The sequence below is a fragment of the Macadamia integrifolia genome, chromosome 8 (genome assembly GCF_013358625.1).
Source record: "Macadamia integrifolia cultivar HAES 741 chromosome 8, SCU_Mint_v3, whole genome shotgun sequence".
Lineage (NCBI taxonomy): Eukaryota > Viridiplantae > Streptophyta > Magnoliopsida > Proteales > Proteaceae > Macadamia > Macadamia integrifolia.
Window position 1 is genome coordinate 64,961 of NC_056564.1, and position 18,679 is coordinate 83,639.

Below are 18,679 nucleotides of genomic sequence, written 5' to 3' on the forward strand. Positions count from 1 at the left end.
AAAAAAAAAAAAACCCATTTGGAAAGACAAATTTGCATTGGTTCAAGGCATAACCTTTGAAGATAATTTTCCAAAAGCATTTCAATCTCTTCCTCCTCTTCTGAAATTAAAAGGAAAAAGAGCAAGATACTGTTAAAAACCAGATTTTCTTAATCAATTGACCATACGTCATGAAGAAAGACAGAGAATGATAAATTCTTAAGATACCTTCAGCAATCACCTTGTCTATGGGAACAGAGCACTCTATATCACCACTTCCTTTCCTAAGAGAGCAGTTTCTTCCCATGATACACATACGCCGTATTTCATCAGGATCTTCTAGAAGGTCAAGCAGCATCTGTCTCAGAGCTCCGGCCCGAGAATCCAATTCAACCTTTGAATAAAAAGAATCAATGATCTGTATTTACTCAATGCCATGAATTTCAAAAACTAAAACGTCTTTCGAAATAAAACAACCAGTAAATCATACCAAGGTTTGCTTACTGAGACGAAGTTGCTCCAGTACATCAGCTGTCAACCGATTTGGTAAAACTTCAAGTAATGCGGCAACCTGAAATCAAGAGGCAACTTCGTTTTTAATAGCAAGGAACACATCAGGAAATACTATATAAGAATCTGAACACCAACATGAACTTCCCAACTTAGTGATGAACTCAGGAACTATGAATCTGAAGAATCATAAAATGATAGCACACACGGAGGCATCAACGGGGATGGGATTTTGGCATTTCACCGGGGGCCAGTGCCATTTCACCCCCTGTGTCAGGGCGCAGGTCCCATGCAGCCTGGCAAGGATCTGTATAATATATACCTAATAAATATTAAAAATAAAAAAGGTATAGTATTGCACTGTAGATTGAACCAGTAGGTAAATTGATTTAACATCTCAACAAAACATAAATACTTCAAATGACTCTTGGACCAAATCCTACGGAGTCAATCACAGAAACATGAAATACAAAGCATTAATCCTGGGCATCCTCAAAAGTAGTACCCAATAACCACAACATCATGAAAGTTTTGGGTAGTATCTATATTCCTAATAACATTAAAAACTGAAAATATGGTAAACAAATTAATTGCAATCATAGAAAGAGAAGTCAAAATTTGATCCTGAGGCGGCAGAGTCTATATTTTCCAGCATTAAGCTGTTAACATCTTGATCACATTGATGTTGGCTGTTCTACTGGATGACCAATAGATTCTACATAGAACAAAAAACTTGGTAGCCACAGTTTATTTATGAAATATGATCGATAACAAAAATATTATTGATTGCGTATCCTGAATTACTTTATAATAATTAAAAAAAAAAAAATAAAAAAAAAAAAAAAAACAACATAGCTAAGCCATTCTCACTTCAGCACTCCACCTCAGTCCCCTCACACGCCCAAAAAGGGGAAAGAAGTGTAAAACAAGGATTTAAGTATCCTTCCGATACTAACGGATATGTATCATACCAATACGATACCTAAAAGGATTTGGAATCAATACATGTAAGAAATCTCATCCTTTATATATAATCAAGTCTCGTCGTACTTTGCTCTCCTATTTATACATGATATATTATAATGTTTTATGCTTCAAAACCACATTTTGCATATATCCTAAGAATTTCCATATATTTCTTGACCATTTCCAAATGTATCTAGCACATCTTAGGTCTCTCCGATATGGTACAATACATCTCCTAAAGTCACCCTTCCGATACGATACCCGATACCAATACTTTAAACCTCGGTGTCAAAAGTGGGGTTTTGTCAAAAGCAGGCAATCCCTGCAGAAGAAATAGACAATACACAAAGGTTGGTTGATAGAACACTTATCCATGAAATGGGGCAGCTTCAGAGCTATGAGATGCAAAAGCACCTACTGCCTTGCCACAATTTCCACCAACCGAAAGAATAAAGATATACTCACTATGTTTCCGTACTCACACGAGGTTCCACATCCATTATTCTCTGCTCTAAACGCTGTATCCTTGAAATCAAAGCTGCTTCAACAACCTAAATACAATGTTAAAAGTTTATCAGTGAATTACACAACCATTCTGTAAAATTGTGCTACAAACATGTAGGTAGCAAGTTCAATCATGGTACGACCTTTATGTGCATGAAGTGATAAAGGCAGTAAAAACATGATGAAATCCCGTCATCAGAAAATTTAGATTAAAAGAATATGCTACATGCAATCTCTTTGAAAAGAGTTATTCGGTTAAAACACATTTGGTGAAGTTTTAGCTTTTAAGATAAGTGATTCTACGGGGTGAAGGGATTCCAAATCACAATTTGATCCTTCGGTGAAAGCATAAAGGTATCAGGTGATGGCAGACTGCTTTCCACATTTTCTAATATATAAGAGGATAAAATTGGTCCACAATTTACACCTCACAGCTTTCAGAGAACGTGCAGTGTTGAGCATTTTTTCATATGTATATCACTCAAATTATTTACATCATTTAATTCCCAGAACAGGGCTACTTTAGGCATTTTATCTTGTTTTCAGAATTCAGGCCAAAAGTGGACCAAGTTGAGTACAAGTGTCAAATTCGGCCCAAGGAACCAAACTCTAGCCACAGCCTGGCCGGAGCCTAGTAGATTCCCTCTTGGCAAAATCTGCAGAATAAATTCCAAGGATTTTCTATGAGGTGGATGATTTCTACAAGGAAGATTTAGGCTGAGTCAACCTTCTATTTTGGTTTTTAACCACATGTTGGGATGAATTTTTAGTAATTTCATATTCATGATCTTTTATATTGGACAATATTCTAGAAGAATCCTATCATATCTTCTATTTTGGGATTAAGGGAAAAATTGTAAAGGGAATTGAGATTATCAAATTTTGGGTAGTTTCTATTATAGGTTCTGATTTTTATTTGTTTTCTATTTTTTGTCTTCTCGTTCTTTAGGTAGCTAAACTCTATAAATAGAGGAGCTCTCCTCTCTCTAAAGGGACCAAGCTCCCTCTCCCCTATCTTTCTTCTTTCACTTCATTAGTTTAACTTTGATAATTATTCAAGTTGTAATTTTTTATTTTCACTGCAAAATTCATTAGAGCCATTAAAGTTGTAATTGAAGATTTAGAAACATCTTTGGAGTTTGGATGTGCGGAAGTTTGGAATTTATTCTCTTCTTCAATAAAATTCTGCAATTGTTCTTCAATTTAGGTTCTTTTATTTTAAATTTAATTTTCATTGCTAAGTCTTTTTATTTTTAATTTAAGTAGCATGATCACCACCACTCTCATGGCTAGCTAAACCCAATCTTTTGGGATTTGGGTGAAGCCATGGGTGGTTAGTATGAATAAATAATGGGCATGCATTATTTGAACGGACATGAACCTAGTTAGACTTACTATGGTTAACCGCCACATTGTGTATGTTATCCAATAAGACCATATATATGATAGCCGCCGTAGCCATAGTAACACTAATTAGGATTTATGATGTTTAACTTAATATTGCATATTGAATGATGCTACTCATGGGGTATGTTAGCCATTGTCGCATCTCCCATAGACCTAGATCATACTATGTGTAATATATCTCAATGCCTATTGTTCAACTTATTCCCATGGTGAATCCCAATCCTGAATGAACCTTCCCCATTAATTTTATTCCATTATTCTCCATTGGTTAGTTAAATTCTATTGCACTAATTTAATTTGATATTTTAATTGTTAGAATTATATAGCATATTTAGTTAAATTAGTATTTTAATTGTTAGAATTATATAGCATATTTAGTTAAATTAGTATAGTCAACTCTCTTGATATTTACACTCTGTCTAATTTGGAAGTGTGTTAATTAAGAACTCAGCCTCCTTGAGTTTGACCCGTAGCTACAACTGAAACTGTGCGCTTGCGGTTAGTATAATTAGTGTGGCTTACATTTGAGCCCAACATGCAGTAGAAGAGAGCTTCAGCAGCATTTGCACAGATAGGGAAAGGGAGAGATCAGATTTTTTTTTTTAGTGGTCTAGAAATCTCAAAATTTGAAGTCGCAAGATAGATTTTTCTTTGTAGTTGATTACAATTTAAGATACACATAAACGAGACACTGTAAGTACTGTATACAGATTGATCTTAATTTGGAGCTTCTCATTCTTCAGAATAAAAAGGTGCCAATATGCACTGGCATAAGTTATTGAGTTCGTCATCTATGAACAGAGGGGAGAGTAGCCACCGAAGCGAGCTAAACCACACAAACCAGGAGAGAGAGAGAGAGAGAGAGAGAGAGAGAGAGAGAGAGAGAGAGAGGGGTCAGTTTAATTAATATGTCGCCATCCCTTTCTGCTGAACACACACTCTTGTTGCCTTACTGCTTTGCAACCTAGTTGATCCTAACATACTAAATCTTATTATAGAAGGTGTACCCAGAAACTTTAATGTAGAACTGCATCTTAACTAATATGTGATAAGTAAAAAACCAAGACATTTAAAAACCAACCTATTCAGAATCTTATGAAACAGAAAAGTCTGATAAGGAATTATTTACCTCAAGTTCAAATGGCATGAATGGCCCACCATTTGTGTTTTTCTGGTTTAAGCGAGGCAACAACGAAGCAAGAAAAGCTTTTCCTCCTTTACTACAGATGTTCAAAAAGCATGACACATTTAACACTATCAGTCTACTCAGGACCACGGGAAAGCAAATCTCAAAAGCTCAAGTACTTAGAAATTTTTGTATTACAGTGGAAGTCAAGGATTACCGGTTATAATCGAAAATAAAAACATGCTCTTGCATGGCGATTGCCCTTAAAGACCCAAGATTCAATAAAATAGCACGCTCACGCACCTACAAATCCAAGCGAAAAAGTAGAAGTTAAACCAAGTTATGTGATTTCAGCAAAACAAGCACTCCAAATATCATTACAGGAAGAATAAAAACTTCCCAGTTTCAGTCTGAAGAAAATTTCTTATTTAAGGATTAGTTCAGAGCATCAAATTTCAACTTCAATAAAAAAGTAACAAGAATCTGAGAAAAATCAGAACTTTCTATTAAAATAAATTTTAAGAAATTAGGCAGAAAAATGAATAAAGACTTGAGGAAGCATAATGATGGCCAAAATTTCGGGAGCTGCTGGAAGAAAATTGGAGGAAGAGAAGGAGAGAGACTGTAAAATCTATAATTGAAGTTAAGAACTGGGAATGGAGAGAAGGACACAAAGTGTTATCTATCCCCATTTCCCAAAGCCACCCAAACATACAAGGCATGTTAGTGGTCTAAAAGTACCAACTAATGTTCATGTCCATCAAAATGGAACCATACAATATCATTTGCCAAAAATATGATCACATGAAACTAATTCTCCCCGGCAAAACTAGTGAATGCTAATCCTTTCTTTGTTTTCAGTTAAATAACAAAAGACTGAAATAATGCAATAAGGTCAAAGTAGTCAACTAATTTTATTTATTTACATCCCCCAAGTAGCTTTAGAATCCTATGCGGGTCTCCTAATTAGAAATGTCCATAAGTTCCAGTTCAAGTAAAGAGTTCTTCTGTAGGCCCTAAGAAATCACCATTTCTTAACACATGTTCATTTGTGATGGGCATAAAGAAGAGTGAGGAAAGACATGCATAGTTTAGGTCTGGTCCCAAGTTTGACCTCGAATAAATCTGATTGGAGGGCTAGAATCCATATAGCCGACCCCATTTAGGAGTGTTTTTACTGATTTTTACGTCTATTTTTCTTTTTCTACCTTTGATCGGATCCATGTAGCTGACCCCAATTTGGGATAAGGCTGAGTTCACAACTTTTACTTCTGATGTGCATCCAGTCTAAATGGTGGTCTAGATGAACATAGCACATGGAAAGTAGGTAAGTAGGAAGAAGCTTGAGATTTCAATTGTCTAGAAACTTTAAAGACTAGTACAATTCAGAGTATTAAGAAAAGCAGTGCAAAGAAAATGAAGCTATAATCACGTCCAATCAGCCACAGATACTTTTGAAAAGTAATTAAAACTTTTGCTGAAGCTACATTTGAATCATTTATGTTAAATAATTCCTTCTCCTAGTGAAGAAAAATAACAAGGGACAATCGAAAGTAACGAGTAATAAATGATACAGCAATAAATCAAACAATCATTAACTGAAGAGGACTATCACGCTACCAACAATGATGGCATTGAGTTAGTCAACCACAACGAAGGATCGATGCTCCGAATGTCTCGCAGACGAAGACCTGATGTTGCAAACAGTCATCAGAATAGAACAGGAAAACATCGTATAAGTGAATTGCAAAGCATACACTGTATATTGAAATCTGTAGAAACCAATTAAAATCAGACAACTTCCACTTCCATCAGGACCAGACCAATACAACAGTTTAGAATTACATAAATTACGGAACTTAATAAAACTTATAAACTTCAGTAAACAATTTGAAACCAAATTCGGTTGAAGTGTGGTTGTATATTGAACACTTCCACTAAAGTTCATCCCATCAATTACCTGATAAGAATAATATTCGGTAGCAATATTATATTTTTCTTCTATCACTTAAATTCTATAAAGAATGTACTATACCATGCATTCTGGATTGTAGGAAACACATCAGCAGCTGCCCCTGTTCCTCTAAAATGACTAAAAAACCTTATCTTACATTTGCAAGGTCCTCTTAACCACAAAAATGATGAAAATGCCTTTCATATATCTAATTGTGCAATGACCAAGGCACTCTAATATCTCACACAAAAGTGTATGATGGACTAAAGCCAACATTTATGTTATTGTAGTACTTTTTGGAAGTAGTGCTCATCTTAATTATGTGTGTGTTTAATCTAGGCAAAACTTTCAACACGGTTCGCTGTGATAATCATACCAAAGCCCAAAATATCCGCCACAAGGCAGATCGGGTGGGGCCCGAATTTTGTGGACAGGTAGACTGCAAAGGTCCCCTGCTTACATGTCAAATTTCAGCCCAAAATGGAGTTTGCTAAGTGGTAAAATATACCTTTTGAGTTTGTTATTGAAGTTTATGGAAGTCCATAAACTAGAGTATATTCCACGGCGTGGCAGTGCTGATGCCAATTCACCCATGAAGTGATTGGCAATGCTTAAGCGTAAAACCTTGACATTGTATAAAAGGCTCGTGGAAAATAAATGTAATAACCTCCAGTAGAGGCAAGGAAATGATGAATTGAAGAATTCCAAAAATCCTTATCGATTATTTACAACTCTATGATGGTAAACTTTCTCAAACATAATCATGAACATGGACGGAGAAATATTGCATGGAGATCCTACTTACCATGAGTCACGTGGAGGCAGAAAACTGTATAATAGTATAACAGAATTTTAAGGGTACATATTAGAATTTCAAGGTTACACATAACAATTCTAAAATAAGCAGAAAAGGAGATACTTTTGCAGATTTAGGGGTTTATATTCACACACCACTTGACTTCAACAAGTGCCGCCGATTGATTTTTCTCGTAGACACTTTTCCATCTGGCTTCACTTCTACCACCTGAACATACATTTTGACAGTTTTCATGAAAACTTTGTTATCTACAGAAAAATGTGTCGTTACTTTGAAGCAGGAAACTGCAAAAAATGCACAAAACTATGGCGGGAGAACCATGAAACACTTCTTAATAATGAATCAACATCCACTCGATAAAACCTATCAGAGATACCTCACCCTAACCAGCAATTACTAAAGAAGGATAGGTTGCAGGTACAGATACATCTAATGTCATAAGTGAAAAGCTCAAAAACTTTCCAAAATTAATATAATAATGATTTAAAAAAAAAAAAAAAGTGAAGAAAGGGGGAAAATGCACTTACATGAACATCCAAATGGTACATGGTCAATGATCTACGAAGCAGGACCAGACAAATAAATGCCCCGACACAAGGGACTGCCCCTTTTGCCCAATTCTTTTGAAGTTTCACAGATTCCATTAGCATTCTGTGGAATTCTAGAAAGGTCAAAAGAAGATCCCGTAAGGCCAGTTCTCCACCACCATCCTTTTTAATGGGGTTAATTGCGGTTCTAAGACCACTGAAGAAGATTCATTGATTCCTCCAGTTCACAATCCTGCAGGGATCTCCTTAAAGTGGTGCAAAAACTACTTCCTGATTCCAGTAATCATATAAGTTAAGAATGATACACTTCGTGGGTCATAATCTATATATATTCAAGGGCAAGCATCAAGCGGTAACCTTGAAAGTTAATTGACCTCCGCAAATTTCTTCATGACTCCTTTTCGAGAACAAGAGAAATAGGACATATTGACCTCTCTTATATCCCAATTCAATCATGGGTGACCAATGTCTTAGCATGCTTCAAATTGCCAAAGGTTATACTAGATAGAGTATGCAACTGTTACAACTTCAAGTGCTCAATTTTCCTTTTTAACACCAACTTCCAGTGGGTATCACCCTATTCATTCTTTTTTCCCAATGGTAACCGCGTCTATCAGTTTGTAAGCTTGAAGATACTCACAAATACAGGGTTTTTGGGTTTTGTAAGCAGAAAGGAATAATCTCTCCATCAAATTGTTAGCATTTTTCATTTTTTTCCACTTGGGTTGAGGACAGAATTCTTATCCCCACCTAAACCAGATCCTTATGCTATAATCCAATTTTGATTACATGCAAGGAAGGAATAATGAATTAAATAAAAATAGTAACAACATTATAGAAAAAAGAAGAGAAAAGATTCATACAATATGCAATCGGTAACAATACTACAGTAAACTCATCACTCTGAACACTCACTTCCACTTCAATATTAAACTCAACAAACCCAGAGTGAACAAATTTTATAATCCTACTTCAAACAAAACCTATTGAAAGTATCGTATAACGACTATCATCAGTCTATCCCGTGGAAGAGGAATAAAATATTTAAAAAAAAAAATAATAATAATAATAATAAGAAAATCTTCGCCCTTGGAATTTAAAATGAGAGACACGAGAGCACTCTGGTCCGGCAAAACATCAAACTTAAAAGAAGCAGGAGGCATGCATTATTATGTTAACAGCGAACTTTTACGACATCTTTCGACTTACAGAGACAGATCTGAATTCAAGATCAGTAAGAGTTGGGGCAACATAATTGAATTACCACAAATTGAAGTGCGCGAGAGAGATAAAAGAGTTACCTCGTACACGGGCTCCCTAATTCCGAGAGAAATAGAATCGTAGGAAGACGCTGATACTCTTTGCGTATTGACGGGAGAATTCGCAGCGCTTGGAGAGCGAGATTCAGAGTGGTTGTAATTGTCCCTGCAGTCATCACTACCGCCTTCAGTATGGATGGCTTCCCCTTCGCTCCATCCCTCTTCGGTCGACTTAGAGTAGCTACTGACCCTCGAGGAACACCTCCCCGCGACAGGGAAGAGAGTGAGGGAATTGCGGGTGGATGCCCTCAGGGAAGAGTAGGAAATATGAGCAAGAGAAGGCGACCATGAGGATCGCGTGTGGCGGGAATTTGCAAGATCCGGAAGAAACAACAGAAACGAAGTTTCTCGAAGAAATGGACTAGATAGGGACTGGAAGTGCAGAAGAGGAGTGGCCATTCCTCGACCTGAGCTTCAACTCCGTTCCCCTTGTCCACCTGGTACTTTGGCGATCACTGACTGACCTCTTTTGTTTTGGTTAATCCTATTTGGAAATCTTCCCTTTACCAGTCATCCAGTGGATAACATTAAATATTTACTAGATTTTCTCCATTTGTTTAATCTCCAAGAAATGAGTAAATACGCGAAAAAGAACATTTAAAACTGTGTTTGTTACCTATGGGGTCTACCTAGTACGGACAACAGGCTTGGAAGTTGGAACCTTCGACGGCTGAACCGATACAAACCATCAAATGGATCAACGGAATCGGTTTTGTATAATCGAACAGTTTCATAGCAGTATCAAAACCCGGAATCGTGGTCCAGATTAGGTCAAAACCGATTCAGTTCAGCATCAGGTGCGAAATTCGATTGGCCGGAATAAACGAAATCCACATACAAATCGACTATTTTGAATCGTTGGGAATCAGGAAGAATCGACCAATAAAGTTTGGGAGGAATAACAATAACGGCTCTACTTTTATTTTCCGTTCCAATGAGTCTTGGTTGTAAACACGGTGGTTATTGGCGATCTTCAAAGCAACAACTACAACTCACATCTACTGACCAGATCAATTCCTGAGGGAATTGAGGATATATTTTATTTCTGTTGTTATAGGGTAACGTTTCTGTTGCGTCAGAAACATTAATTCACGTTTTTTAGAATAGAAACGGGCTTTTAAATGTTTGATAAATCTGGTTTCTAGAAACGTTTCTTATGGAATTTTTTTTTTTTTTTTAAGCCGCCGCAGGGAGTCTCTCATCGGCTACTCCCAGAACTCCGAACCGGCCGAAAGATCTCCGCTATCCTTGAGAAGAAATTCTGTGCTCACACAAAAACCATTCCAGCTCTCCAAAATCTCGTCAATGGAGTTGTCACCATGGGAATCCAAAATCTATAGATCATAAATTGGATATGTCGCTTCCTTGTTCATTGCTAGTCGCAGTGAACCCATGTAAAATTAGCAATTATACTACTGAACTACTGAAAAAACCCTAGCTTGAAAGAGAACAGTGCTCCAGCATACGAGAAAGCTCAACCTGTGATTCTAGCGGGGCTTCAGAAACCGGTTTCCGAATAGGTTGCTCGCAGTGTGCAGATAAAAAAATTCGACCATTTCGGATGCGAATTTCAAAAATTGAAACGGAGAATCTTCTCGCAAGATCGGAATGCTAAAGGCTTGTCCAGCAGAAACCGAAAGCATAATGGGGAAAAGAACAAATTAGGTTAATATTAAAGTCCATCGAAATCTCTTGATGAAGTGTCGACAAACATAGAAGCCTTTTTCTGAGAAATTTGGCGGAATCGATCGTATCGTACCACATGGAGGGGAAGGGATTGGAGGATGGATGAAAAAGAAGACAAAGTGGATGCAGGTGGCCGTTGCACTTGGAAGTAATCACGGCCACCCTCCTGGAATGCTCGTTGAATAACTTCGTTATCCATGGCCGTCTCCCAACTCCCAATTTGTTGCAGAAGAGACCCAAGCAATGGAATCGCGTGAAGGATTTTCGTTGATGGTGGTCGTTTTCATAAACGCAAAAATAAGTTGAACTTGTTTCGTTGGGGCGTTTTTAGAACTATATAAATAGATTGGTAGAAATTTTAACTTCTGAAAACAAGTGAAATGAAATAATTTTATCAAACGATTTTTGTTATATTTCTGTATTTTTAAACACAAAAATGGCAGAAATGCTTTTCTTAAAACGTTATCAAACGGGCCTTATTTTGACTTATATTTTAAATCTTGAAAATTTTTGTTCCAACTTCCAAGGGAGATCAACCATTTTGCTCTAAACCCCAAAGAGAGAAACCCGAGTCACACCCCCCACACACCACACACCACACTCATAGTTGAGATGTCAATTCTAAATCCACACTGATAGATATCATCAAAAGAGACACGTTTATAACCCCAACTAGACAAGCATAATTAATAAATATATCAAGCCTAAACAAGACCTATTTATAAATAGATAATACACGATGCAATGGATAAACCCAACGGGCCTCCCGATTGACCCGAGCCGTTTACAAGCCCAACCTAAGTATCTTGATTTTTTTAATAGAATAAAGTATATATTGATATATTTATCAATTATTGACTATAATTAAGTGTAAAATCTTTTCAAAATTGTTGATAATTTAATAAAATAAATTAAAATATCTTAAATCTAAGAACAATAAAGACCATTTAAGACTCATTCAAGGTTTTATTGATACATTATCTTGATTAAAAAAAGACCGATTAAAGCCGAAACCTAACTGAACCCAACACGACACCGAGCAAAATTGGCTCATTTCTTAAATAAATAGGTCATGATCCGAGGATATAGGCCCAACAAATTTCATTGTTGCCCGAGTTGTAGCCAAGTAACTACAACCCCATGGTAACTGCTAAGGGAATAGAATCACAGGAACATGTTTGAAAATACCCACCTACGATGAATTTTTTCACTTGTATCCCTAAGATTCTATTCCTCTTATTGGTATCTTGGTCAGCCTGACCAATTGACACCCCTAGACCAGAGTCGGAGACCCACCAGAAGAAACTAAGAACACTGGCTTTAGAGATGAGACTTCTAACCCTGTCCATTTCTTCTCAAAGTATGTTAACAATAGATGCAGTGAAAAAAAACACAAAACACAAAACAGAACTTGATCACACGTTCACACTCCCCTATGCAAATAAACACGAAAGATACTCCATGGGAACATGCATGCATGATGCATGAACAGAATCACGAGTATCACATCTTGCCACGATCCCCACGGCCGGTCCCCTCTCCACCTCCCCTCCTTCCATCGTCGTTGAAAGTCTGATCGGATGCCTTGAGAGTAACAGTCTCCACTGTGGTCGGAGACTCCATAGTCCGTCTATCTTAGGTTCTGTTATCATCACCTCCACTGTGCTGTTGAGCTTGCTCATCCCGTCTCTGCTCCGTCATATTACTTGGGCTCGTTAGCTTCTCCTCGATGGCCTCCGTCACTCTCCCGATGGAGCTGAATATGCCCCCCCCCCCTTTGCAGTGCTCCCCCTGTTTTAATTTGTCATATTACACGTATACCATATATAATCCAAAATTAATTAAACCCCATCTCCCTAAACCTTGCCAGATTAAAGACGTACAAACCTCTCGCTTTCCGTATCCATTGCCACTCCGGCCCTGTGTCCAGCGTCGTCCTTATACTCCTCCCCTTTCAATTTCAACTCTTCCATCTTTCATCTCGCCTCTTCCTCGGTTTCACCCATCTTATTCGTAACCTTCACCTCTCCAGCTTCTTCCTTGTACTCCTCACCTTTCAATTTCAGCTCTTCCATCTTTCGTCGCGCATCTTCCTCGGTCTCACCCATCTTCCCCTGAAATGTGGAATATACTCCTTTTCAATATTTCAACACTTTTAGCTTCTAATATTTCATGCATGGCTCTAGTCTTCATCAACATTAATTAGAAAAAAAAAATCTCTTTTTTGGTCTAATAATTATGGTAAAATTAATTACTACCAATTGACTGACCTTGGCTGCCTCTCCAGTCTCAGCGGCCTTCTGTCTCGCCTATTCTTTCTTACCGGACAACAATTCCACCGCCCATCGAGCAGCATCCACCGCCAAGTCCTTGAGGTCACCTAGCTTCTCAATGGTAGAATCGGATAAAATCCATTTGAGACGAGAACTCAATACCTGTTTTTGATTTGACGTTGCGCAGTTTATATATACAGTCCCAAGAATGAATTACAGATAATTACAACTTGATTGAACAGATTTAATAAACGTAACTAACTAGTTAACCTGAGGCAGACGTGGCCACGTGGTCAGAGATGAGCTGTAACACTCCCCCTCAAGCTGAAGACCGAGGGGAGCGAAGACCCAGCTTGCCAAGCAGAAAGTGAAACTGAGAATGTCCTAATGCCTTGGTGAAGATGTCAGCATGTTGAAGGTTTCTGCTGACGTGGCCACAACTGATGAACCCATGTTGGATTTTCTCACGGATGAGATGACAATCAATCTCTATGTATTTGGTACGCTCATGAAAAACGGGATTTGCAGCTTGATTGTCACAATAGAGACGCATGGGAAATGCATGAGAAATGCCAAAATCGAAAGGTAAAGACCGCATCCAAGTGAGTTAAAAAGATGTTGCAGCCATGGTGCGGATTTCGGCATCAGCAGAAGATCGAGAAATAGTGGATTGTTTCTTGGTTTTCCAAGAAAGTGGACTAGATCCAAGAACCTGTTGTTGAGCGACGGGTGATGGGGCAGCTGGCCCAATCTGAGTCAATAAGCTGAAAGATAAAGAGAGCTTGTGGAGGACATCAAAAGACCATGCCCAATTGAGCCCTTGAGATAACGAAGGACACGTTGTGCCGCAAGAAGATGGGGCTCAAGTGGCTGGTGCATAAACTGGCTGAGTATGTGAACGGAAAAATTGATATCGGGCCTTGTAACCGTGAGGTATATAAGGCGACCCACAAGGCGGCGATAGGAAGCCGGATCAGATAATAGTAAACCATCATCAGAGGATAGTTTTAAATGCTGCTCCACAGGGAAAATAACTGGCTTGCAACCACGATATCTAGTCTCTTGTAATATGTCAAGAATATATTTACGTTGGGTAAGAAAAGTTCCAGCAAAAGAACGAACCACTTCGAGGCCCAAAATATAAGTGAGGGGGCCCAAATCTTTAATATGAAAATGTTGCATAAGGGAAGCCTTGGACTGTGCAATGTGATCACTATTGTTGCCGGTGACGACGATGTCATCGACGTAAACAAGAACAATAGTGAGGAAAGAACCAGCAACATATGTAAATAAAGAATAGTCGACTAAAGATTGTTTAAAATCCATAGAGATGAGGGCGTTAGAAAACTTGTGAAAACACTATCTTGAGGCTTGTTTCAGCCCATAGAGAGATTCACGAAGTCGACAAACAAGGTTCTCCCCTTTATTTTCAAAACCGGGAGGAATGGTCATGTACACTTCTTCATCCAAATCGCCATGTAAGGAGTTATTAACATCCAGTTGATAGAGAGGCCAACCTTTAGTAGCAGCAATTGCAAGAAGGCAACGAACAGTCACTAATTTAGCCACTGAAGCAAAGGTTTCATGGTAGTCTAAACCTTCCACTTGTGTGTATCCCTTGGCAACTAAGCTTGCCTTATAACAGTCAATAGATCCATCAGCTCGATGTTTGATTTTAAACACCCATTTGCTACCAATAGGATGTTTTCCAAGGGGTAATGGATGGATAGTCCAAGTATTGTTAGATTCAAGAGCGTTCATTTCTTTTGCCATAGCATCCCGCCATCTAGGGTCTTTATTGGCTTGGGTAAAAGTTCGAGGCTCATTGTGATAACACACAATAGTGAGCAAAGCTCTATATGAAGGAGACATCAGAAAAATGAAGATAAGAGTGTATGGGATAAGAGGTACCTGATACAACGGGAAGCATTGGTGTGGTGGGCCGTGAAGGATTGTATGTAGCTGTGGAGCAAATGTAGTCTGTTAGCTTGCGAGGTTGAACATGGTGTCTAGTAGACCGACGAATAAGAGGAATAGGAGGTTGGGCCTGAGAAACGGGAGGCTGGGCTTGAGAAACAAGGGGCTGGGCTTGAAGATGAGCTGGCAAATTAGAGCCAGAAGTGGGCTGGGCCTGAAGATGAGCTGGCAAATTAGAGCCAGAAGTGGACTCGGTGACTGGAATAGGAATTGAGACACCCTGTGGACTAGAAGACGAAGATTGAAAAGGAAAAGCATGTTCCCGGAATATAACATCCCGACTAGTGAAAATTGTTTTTGTGTCTATATCATGAACACGATAACCAGGTTACCCCAATGGATAACCCACAAAAACACAACGTTTAGAATGAGGCGAAAACTTATGATGATAGATATCATTGTTATGAACATAACATAGACAACCAAAAACTCGTAGATGGAAATGTTTGTGAAAAAGTAACTCAAAAGGGGTGTTGCTTGAAAAAATAGGGGTAGGCATATGATTTATAAGGTAGCATGCTGTTAAAACACATTCTTCCCAAAATTTGACAGGAAGGCAATCTCTAAGATGTGTCGATGCCTACGCTCAATAGTTCCATTTTGTTGGGGAGTATGAACACATGAATGTTGATGTAAAATACTAAAAGAATGAAATAAATGTTGCATAGGATGAGATAACAAAAATTCAGCACCATTATCCGTACGAATTTGGCAAACACGTGATGGAACTCAGTATCTGTTTTTGATTTGACATTGCCTAGTTTATATATACGGTCCCAAGATTCTAAACAATGAATTACAAATAATTACAACTTGATTAAACAGATTTAACAAACGTAACTAGCTAGTTAACTTAAGGCTGATGTGGCCATGTGGTCAGAGATGAGCTGTAACAGAATCCTTCCCTTCCTTGGCCTTCCCGGCAATATAAACCTTGTACTCCCCCATCTTCTCCATGGTGGTATCTTTCCCCTGTTTTGCCTTATCCACAGTATAGTCCTTGTACTCTCCCATCTTCTCCGCAGTCGCGTCCTTGGCTTGTATTGCCTTGTCAGCCATATACTCCTTGTACTCTCCCATCTTCTTTGCTGTGGAGTCCTTGGTTTGCTTCATCTTCTCAGCAGTGTAGTTCTTGTACTCTCCCATCTTCCCTGCAGTGGCGTCCTTGGCTTGCATTGCCTTGTCAGCCGTATAATCCTTGTACTCGCCCATATTTTCGGCAATGGAGTTCCTGGTTTGCTTTGCTTTGTTAGCAATAAAGTTCTTGGACTCTCCCACCTTCTCCACCGTGGAGTAATTGGCTTGCTTCGCCTTGTTAGCCGCGTAGTCCTTGTATCCGCCAACCTTACTCGCTTGACCCTGTCAGCCGCGTAGTCCTTGGTTTTTCTTGGCCCTGTCAGCCGCATAGTCCTTGTATTCGCCAATCTTCTAAGCGGTAGAGTCCTTGGTTTGCTTCGCCTTGACAACGGTGTATTCTTTGTACTGGCCTATCTTATTTGTCACCTCTCTCGCCTTACCAGCATCAGAATCAACGGCTTCATCGTAAGCACCCTCACTGGTGGTATAGGAGGCATCATGAGGTTTGCCGATGACAGCTTCTTTGGCGTGCTCTAAAGTGCCTTGGACGGCCTTCAAGATGGTGTCAATGCCTTCTTGAAGGGTCCCCAAAACTCCGGTTCGTTGTGGATCAAAATCCTTTGTTTTTCCCATTCACATTTTTCCTTGTTTTGCTACCTGCGCGACACGTGGACAATAAGGAGACCAACGGTCAAGATTGGGTGAGGATTATTACATCCGGTGCGTTGGTCTTAAAGTTGTCCACGTGTCGCGTTCTGCAGATAGCAAAACAAGGAAAAACAGGGATGAGAAAAACAGAGGATTATTTTCCGTTCGTTGTTGCTCTCACTGGTCCGCAGTGGTCTTGGCACCTTTTTCGTACTCTTGATCCCGGTTGACGTCGCTGAGCTCCGAAGCGGCCACCTTAGCAGCAGCCTCTGCTATCTCTTCTTTGACAGCTTGTCTGGATGACATCTTCGCCTTCCTCTTTTAAAGGTTCTCTCTCTCTCTCTCTCTCTCGATCAAACAAAGTGTAGCCACTTAAGCCTTTTAAAGGTTGCTCCTTTTATGCATAAAATGAAAAGCCTTAAAATTAAGGTTGTGTTTGGCAGCCAAGAGAAGTAAAGAAAAATGTACACTTTTTGTACTTTTTTTTCTTGGGTTAAGAATCTCTCTTTGCACTTGATATGTCTTCACCTAAGAGAAGATTCAGCTTTTGAAATTCAAAATTCCCAAGAATTGTAAAGTTTTCTTTTGCTCTATAAAAAAAAAACCTTATAAAAAACACAAGAAAACATAAAAAAATATGAAAACATAATAAAACAAAAAATGAATGATCACACAATGATTTCCTATGTCTATCTCTCTCTTAAATTTCAAAAAAAATATTTTTTTTTTCTTTTCTTCTCTTGGTTACCAAATATACATACTCTTTTTATTTTCTCACCATTTCATTTCATTTCTTCTCTTTTCTTTTCTTTTCTAGATTCTTTTTTCTTTTCTTCTCTTGGCTACCAAACATAACCTAAAGGTACGGGAGATGAAAGGCGTAGAAAATTCCAGGAGATGATACGTGCAGGGATATGGTTGCTTCTCATGGACACGTGGTGTTAGTACATCAAGGTCCTAGGACATGTATCGTTTCTGACCCGTCTAGTTTGTGGATCATCTGCTCGTACGAGCAGTTTAAATCATCTGCTCATACGGTAAATAGGTGCCATGTGTCCAACCTCTTTATGGAGGTAATCTTCTATTATTTTTGTTATTTAAAATTTTAAATCTTTTTTTATTTTCCCTATTTTTGACGAATTTAAATTTATTCAATTTTATTAACCTTTTTTATCTCCTCTATTTGTGGGGAGTTTCAAATCGTGAATATCTTTCACGTCTCTCTCTCTCTTATTAAAATTCTTGACCATCACTTTGTTGATCATGTGTGAGTACATGTATGGTTGAAAACCATTACAAGCATGGGTATAGTAATCAAACTCATCAATCCATCTGAGTATAGGAGATTGATAGCAAATTCCCCTAATAAATCCCTTCTAATATTTTCTTCCTTCTTGATTTTATTGGATTTGTTCTGCATTTTCAATATTAAGTTTCTGGATATGCCTTTGCACATCAATCAAACAAATATTTGTAGCTAGAAATAAGTGTACATTTAGGTAATTCTTCTCTCAAATTTCTTATGCTTCATTGTAGATGATCTTCACCCACATGTGATCAGCACTCAAAGAAAATGAAGAAAAACGATACTTCAGTTACTAAAACAGGTTTGAAATAGGAGGGAGAGAGAGGGAGAGAGAAAGACATGGAGGTTGGACACATGGCACTTATTTACTGTATGAGCAGTTTGAATCATCTTCTCGTACTCCGCTCTCGTTTGGTTTGGACCGGCTTACCAGGATAAAAGTTGGAAGTACACGTGTTACCGCAGAAAGCAATAACAATGCATACTGGAGAGGTGATGACAGCTTTACCATCCACCACCCAGAGTCTGCTATCGTGAACCATGTGTCGAACATGCATACAACGGAGATAATGAAATGGTTCT

General features: G+C 38.4%; 2 protein-coding genes across 5 annotated transcripts in view; both read right to left on the reverse strand.

Annotated features, from left to right (window-relative positions):
• LOC122085602 (magnesium transporter MRS2-11, chloroplastic) overlaps positions 1-9,625 on the reverse strand; it is an 11,692-nt gene extending 2,067 nt beyond the window's left edge. For 2 of the 4 annotated variants that reach the window (XR_006142169.1, XM_042654083.1), the window contains exons 1-9: positions 9,113-9,625; positions 7,398-7,470; positions 6,113-6,183; positions 4,710-4,795; positions 4,496-4,586; positions 1,938-2,006; positions 470-550; positions 221-373; positions 55-100 (exon numbers count right to left, since the gene is read on the reverse strand). Coding sequence is in view for 3 of the 4 variants with exons in the window: in XM_042654083.1 (XP_042510017.1) it covers positions 55-100; positions 221-373; positions 470-550; positions 1,938-2,006; positions 4,496-4,586; positions 4,710-4,795; positions 6,113-6,183; positions 7,398-7,470; positions 9,113-9,529 (1,087 nt within the window). In the remaining variant the exon portion in view is untranslated. Of the gene's footprint in view, positions 1-54; positions 101-207; positions 374-469; positions 551-1,937; positions 2,007-4,495; positions 4,587-4,709; positions 4,796-6,112; positions 6,184-7,397; positions 7,471-9,112 lie in introns of all 4 variants that reach the window. The other 2 variants (XM_042654082.1, XM_042654081.1) reach the window with 1 other exon arrangement.
• Positions 9,626-12,668: 3,043 nt separating this feature from the next.
• LOC122086048 (late embryogenesis abundant protein At3g53040) lies at positions 12,669-17,097 on the reverse strand. Its single transcript, XM_042654739.1, is given in 7 exon segments — positions 12,669-12,930; positions 13,087-13,251; positions 14,017-14,393; positions 15,001-15,286; positions 15,961-16,425; positions 16,501-16,761; positions 16,981-17,097. Coding segments are annotated over 7 exon segments (1,809 nt in total). The 3' UTR covers positions 12,669-12,792.
• Between the last annotated feature and the right edge of the window lie 1,582 nt (positions 17,098-18,679).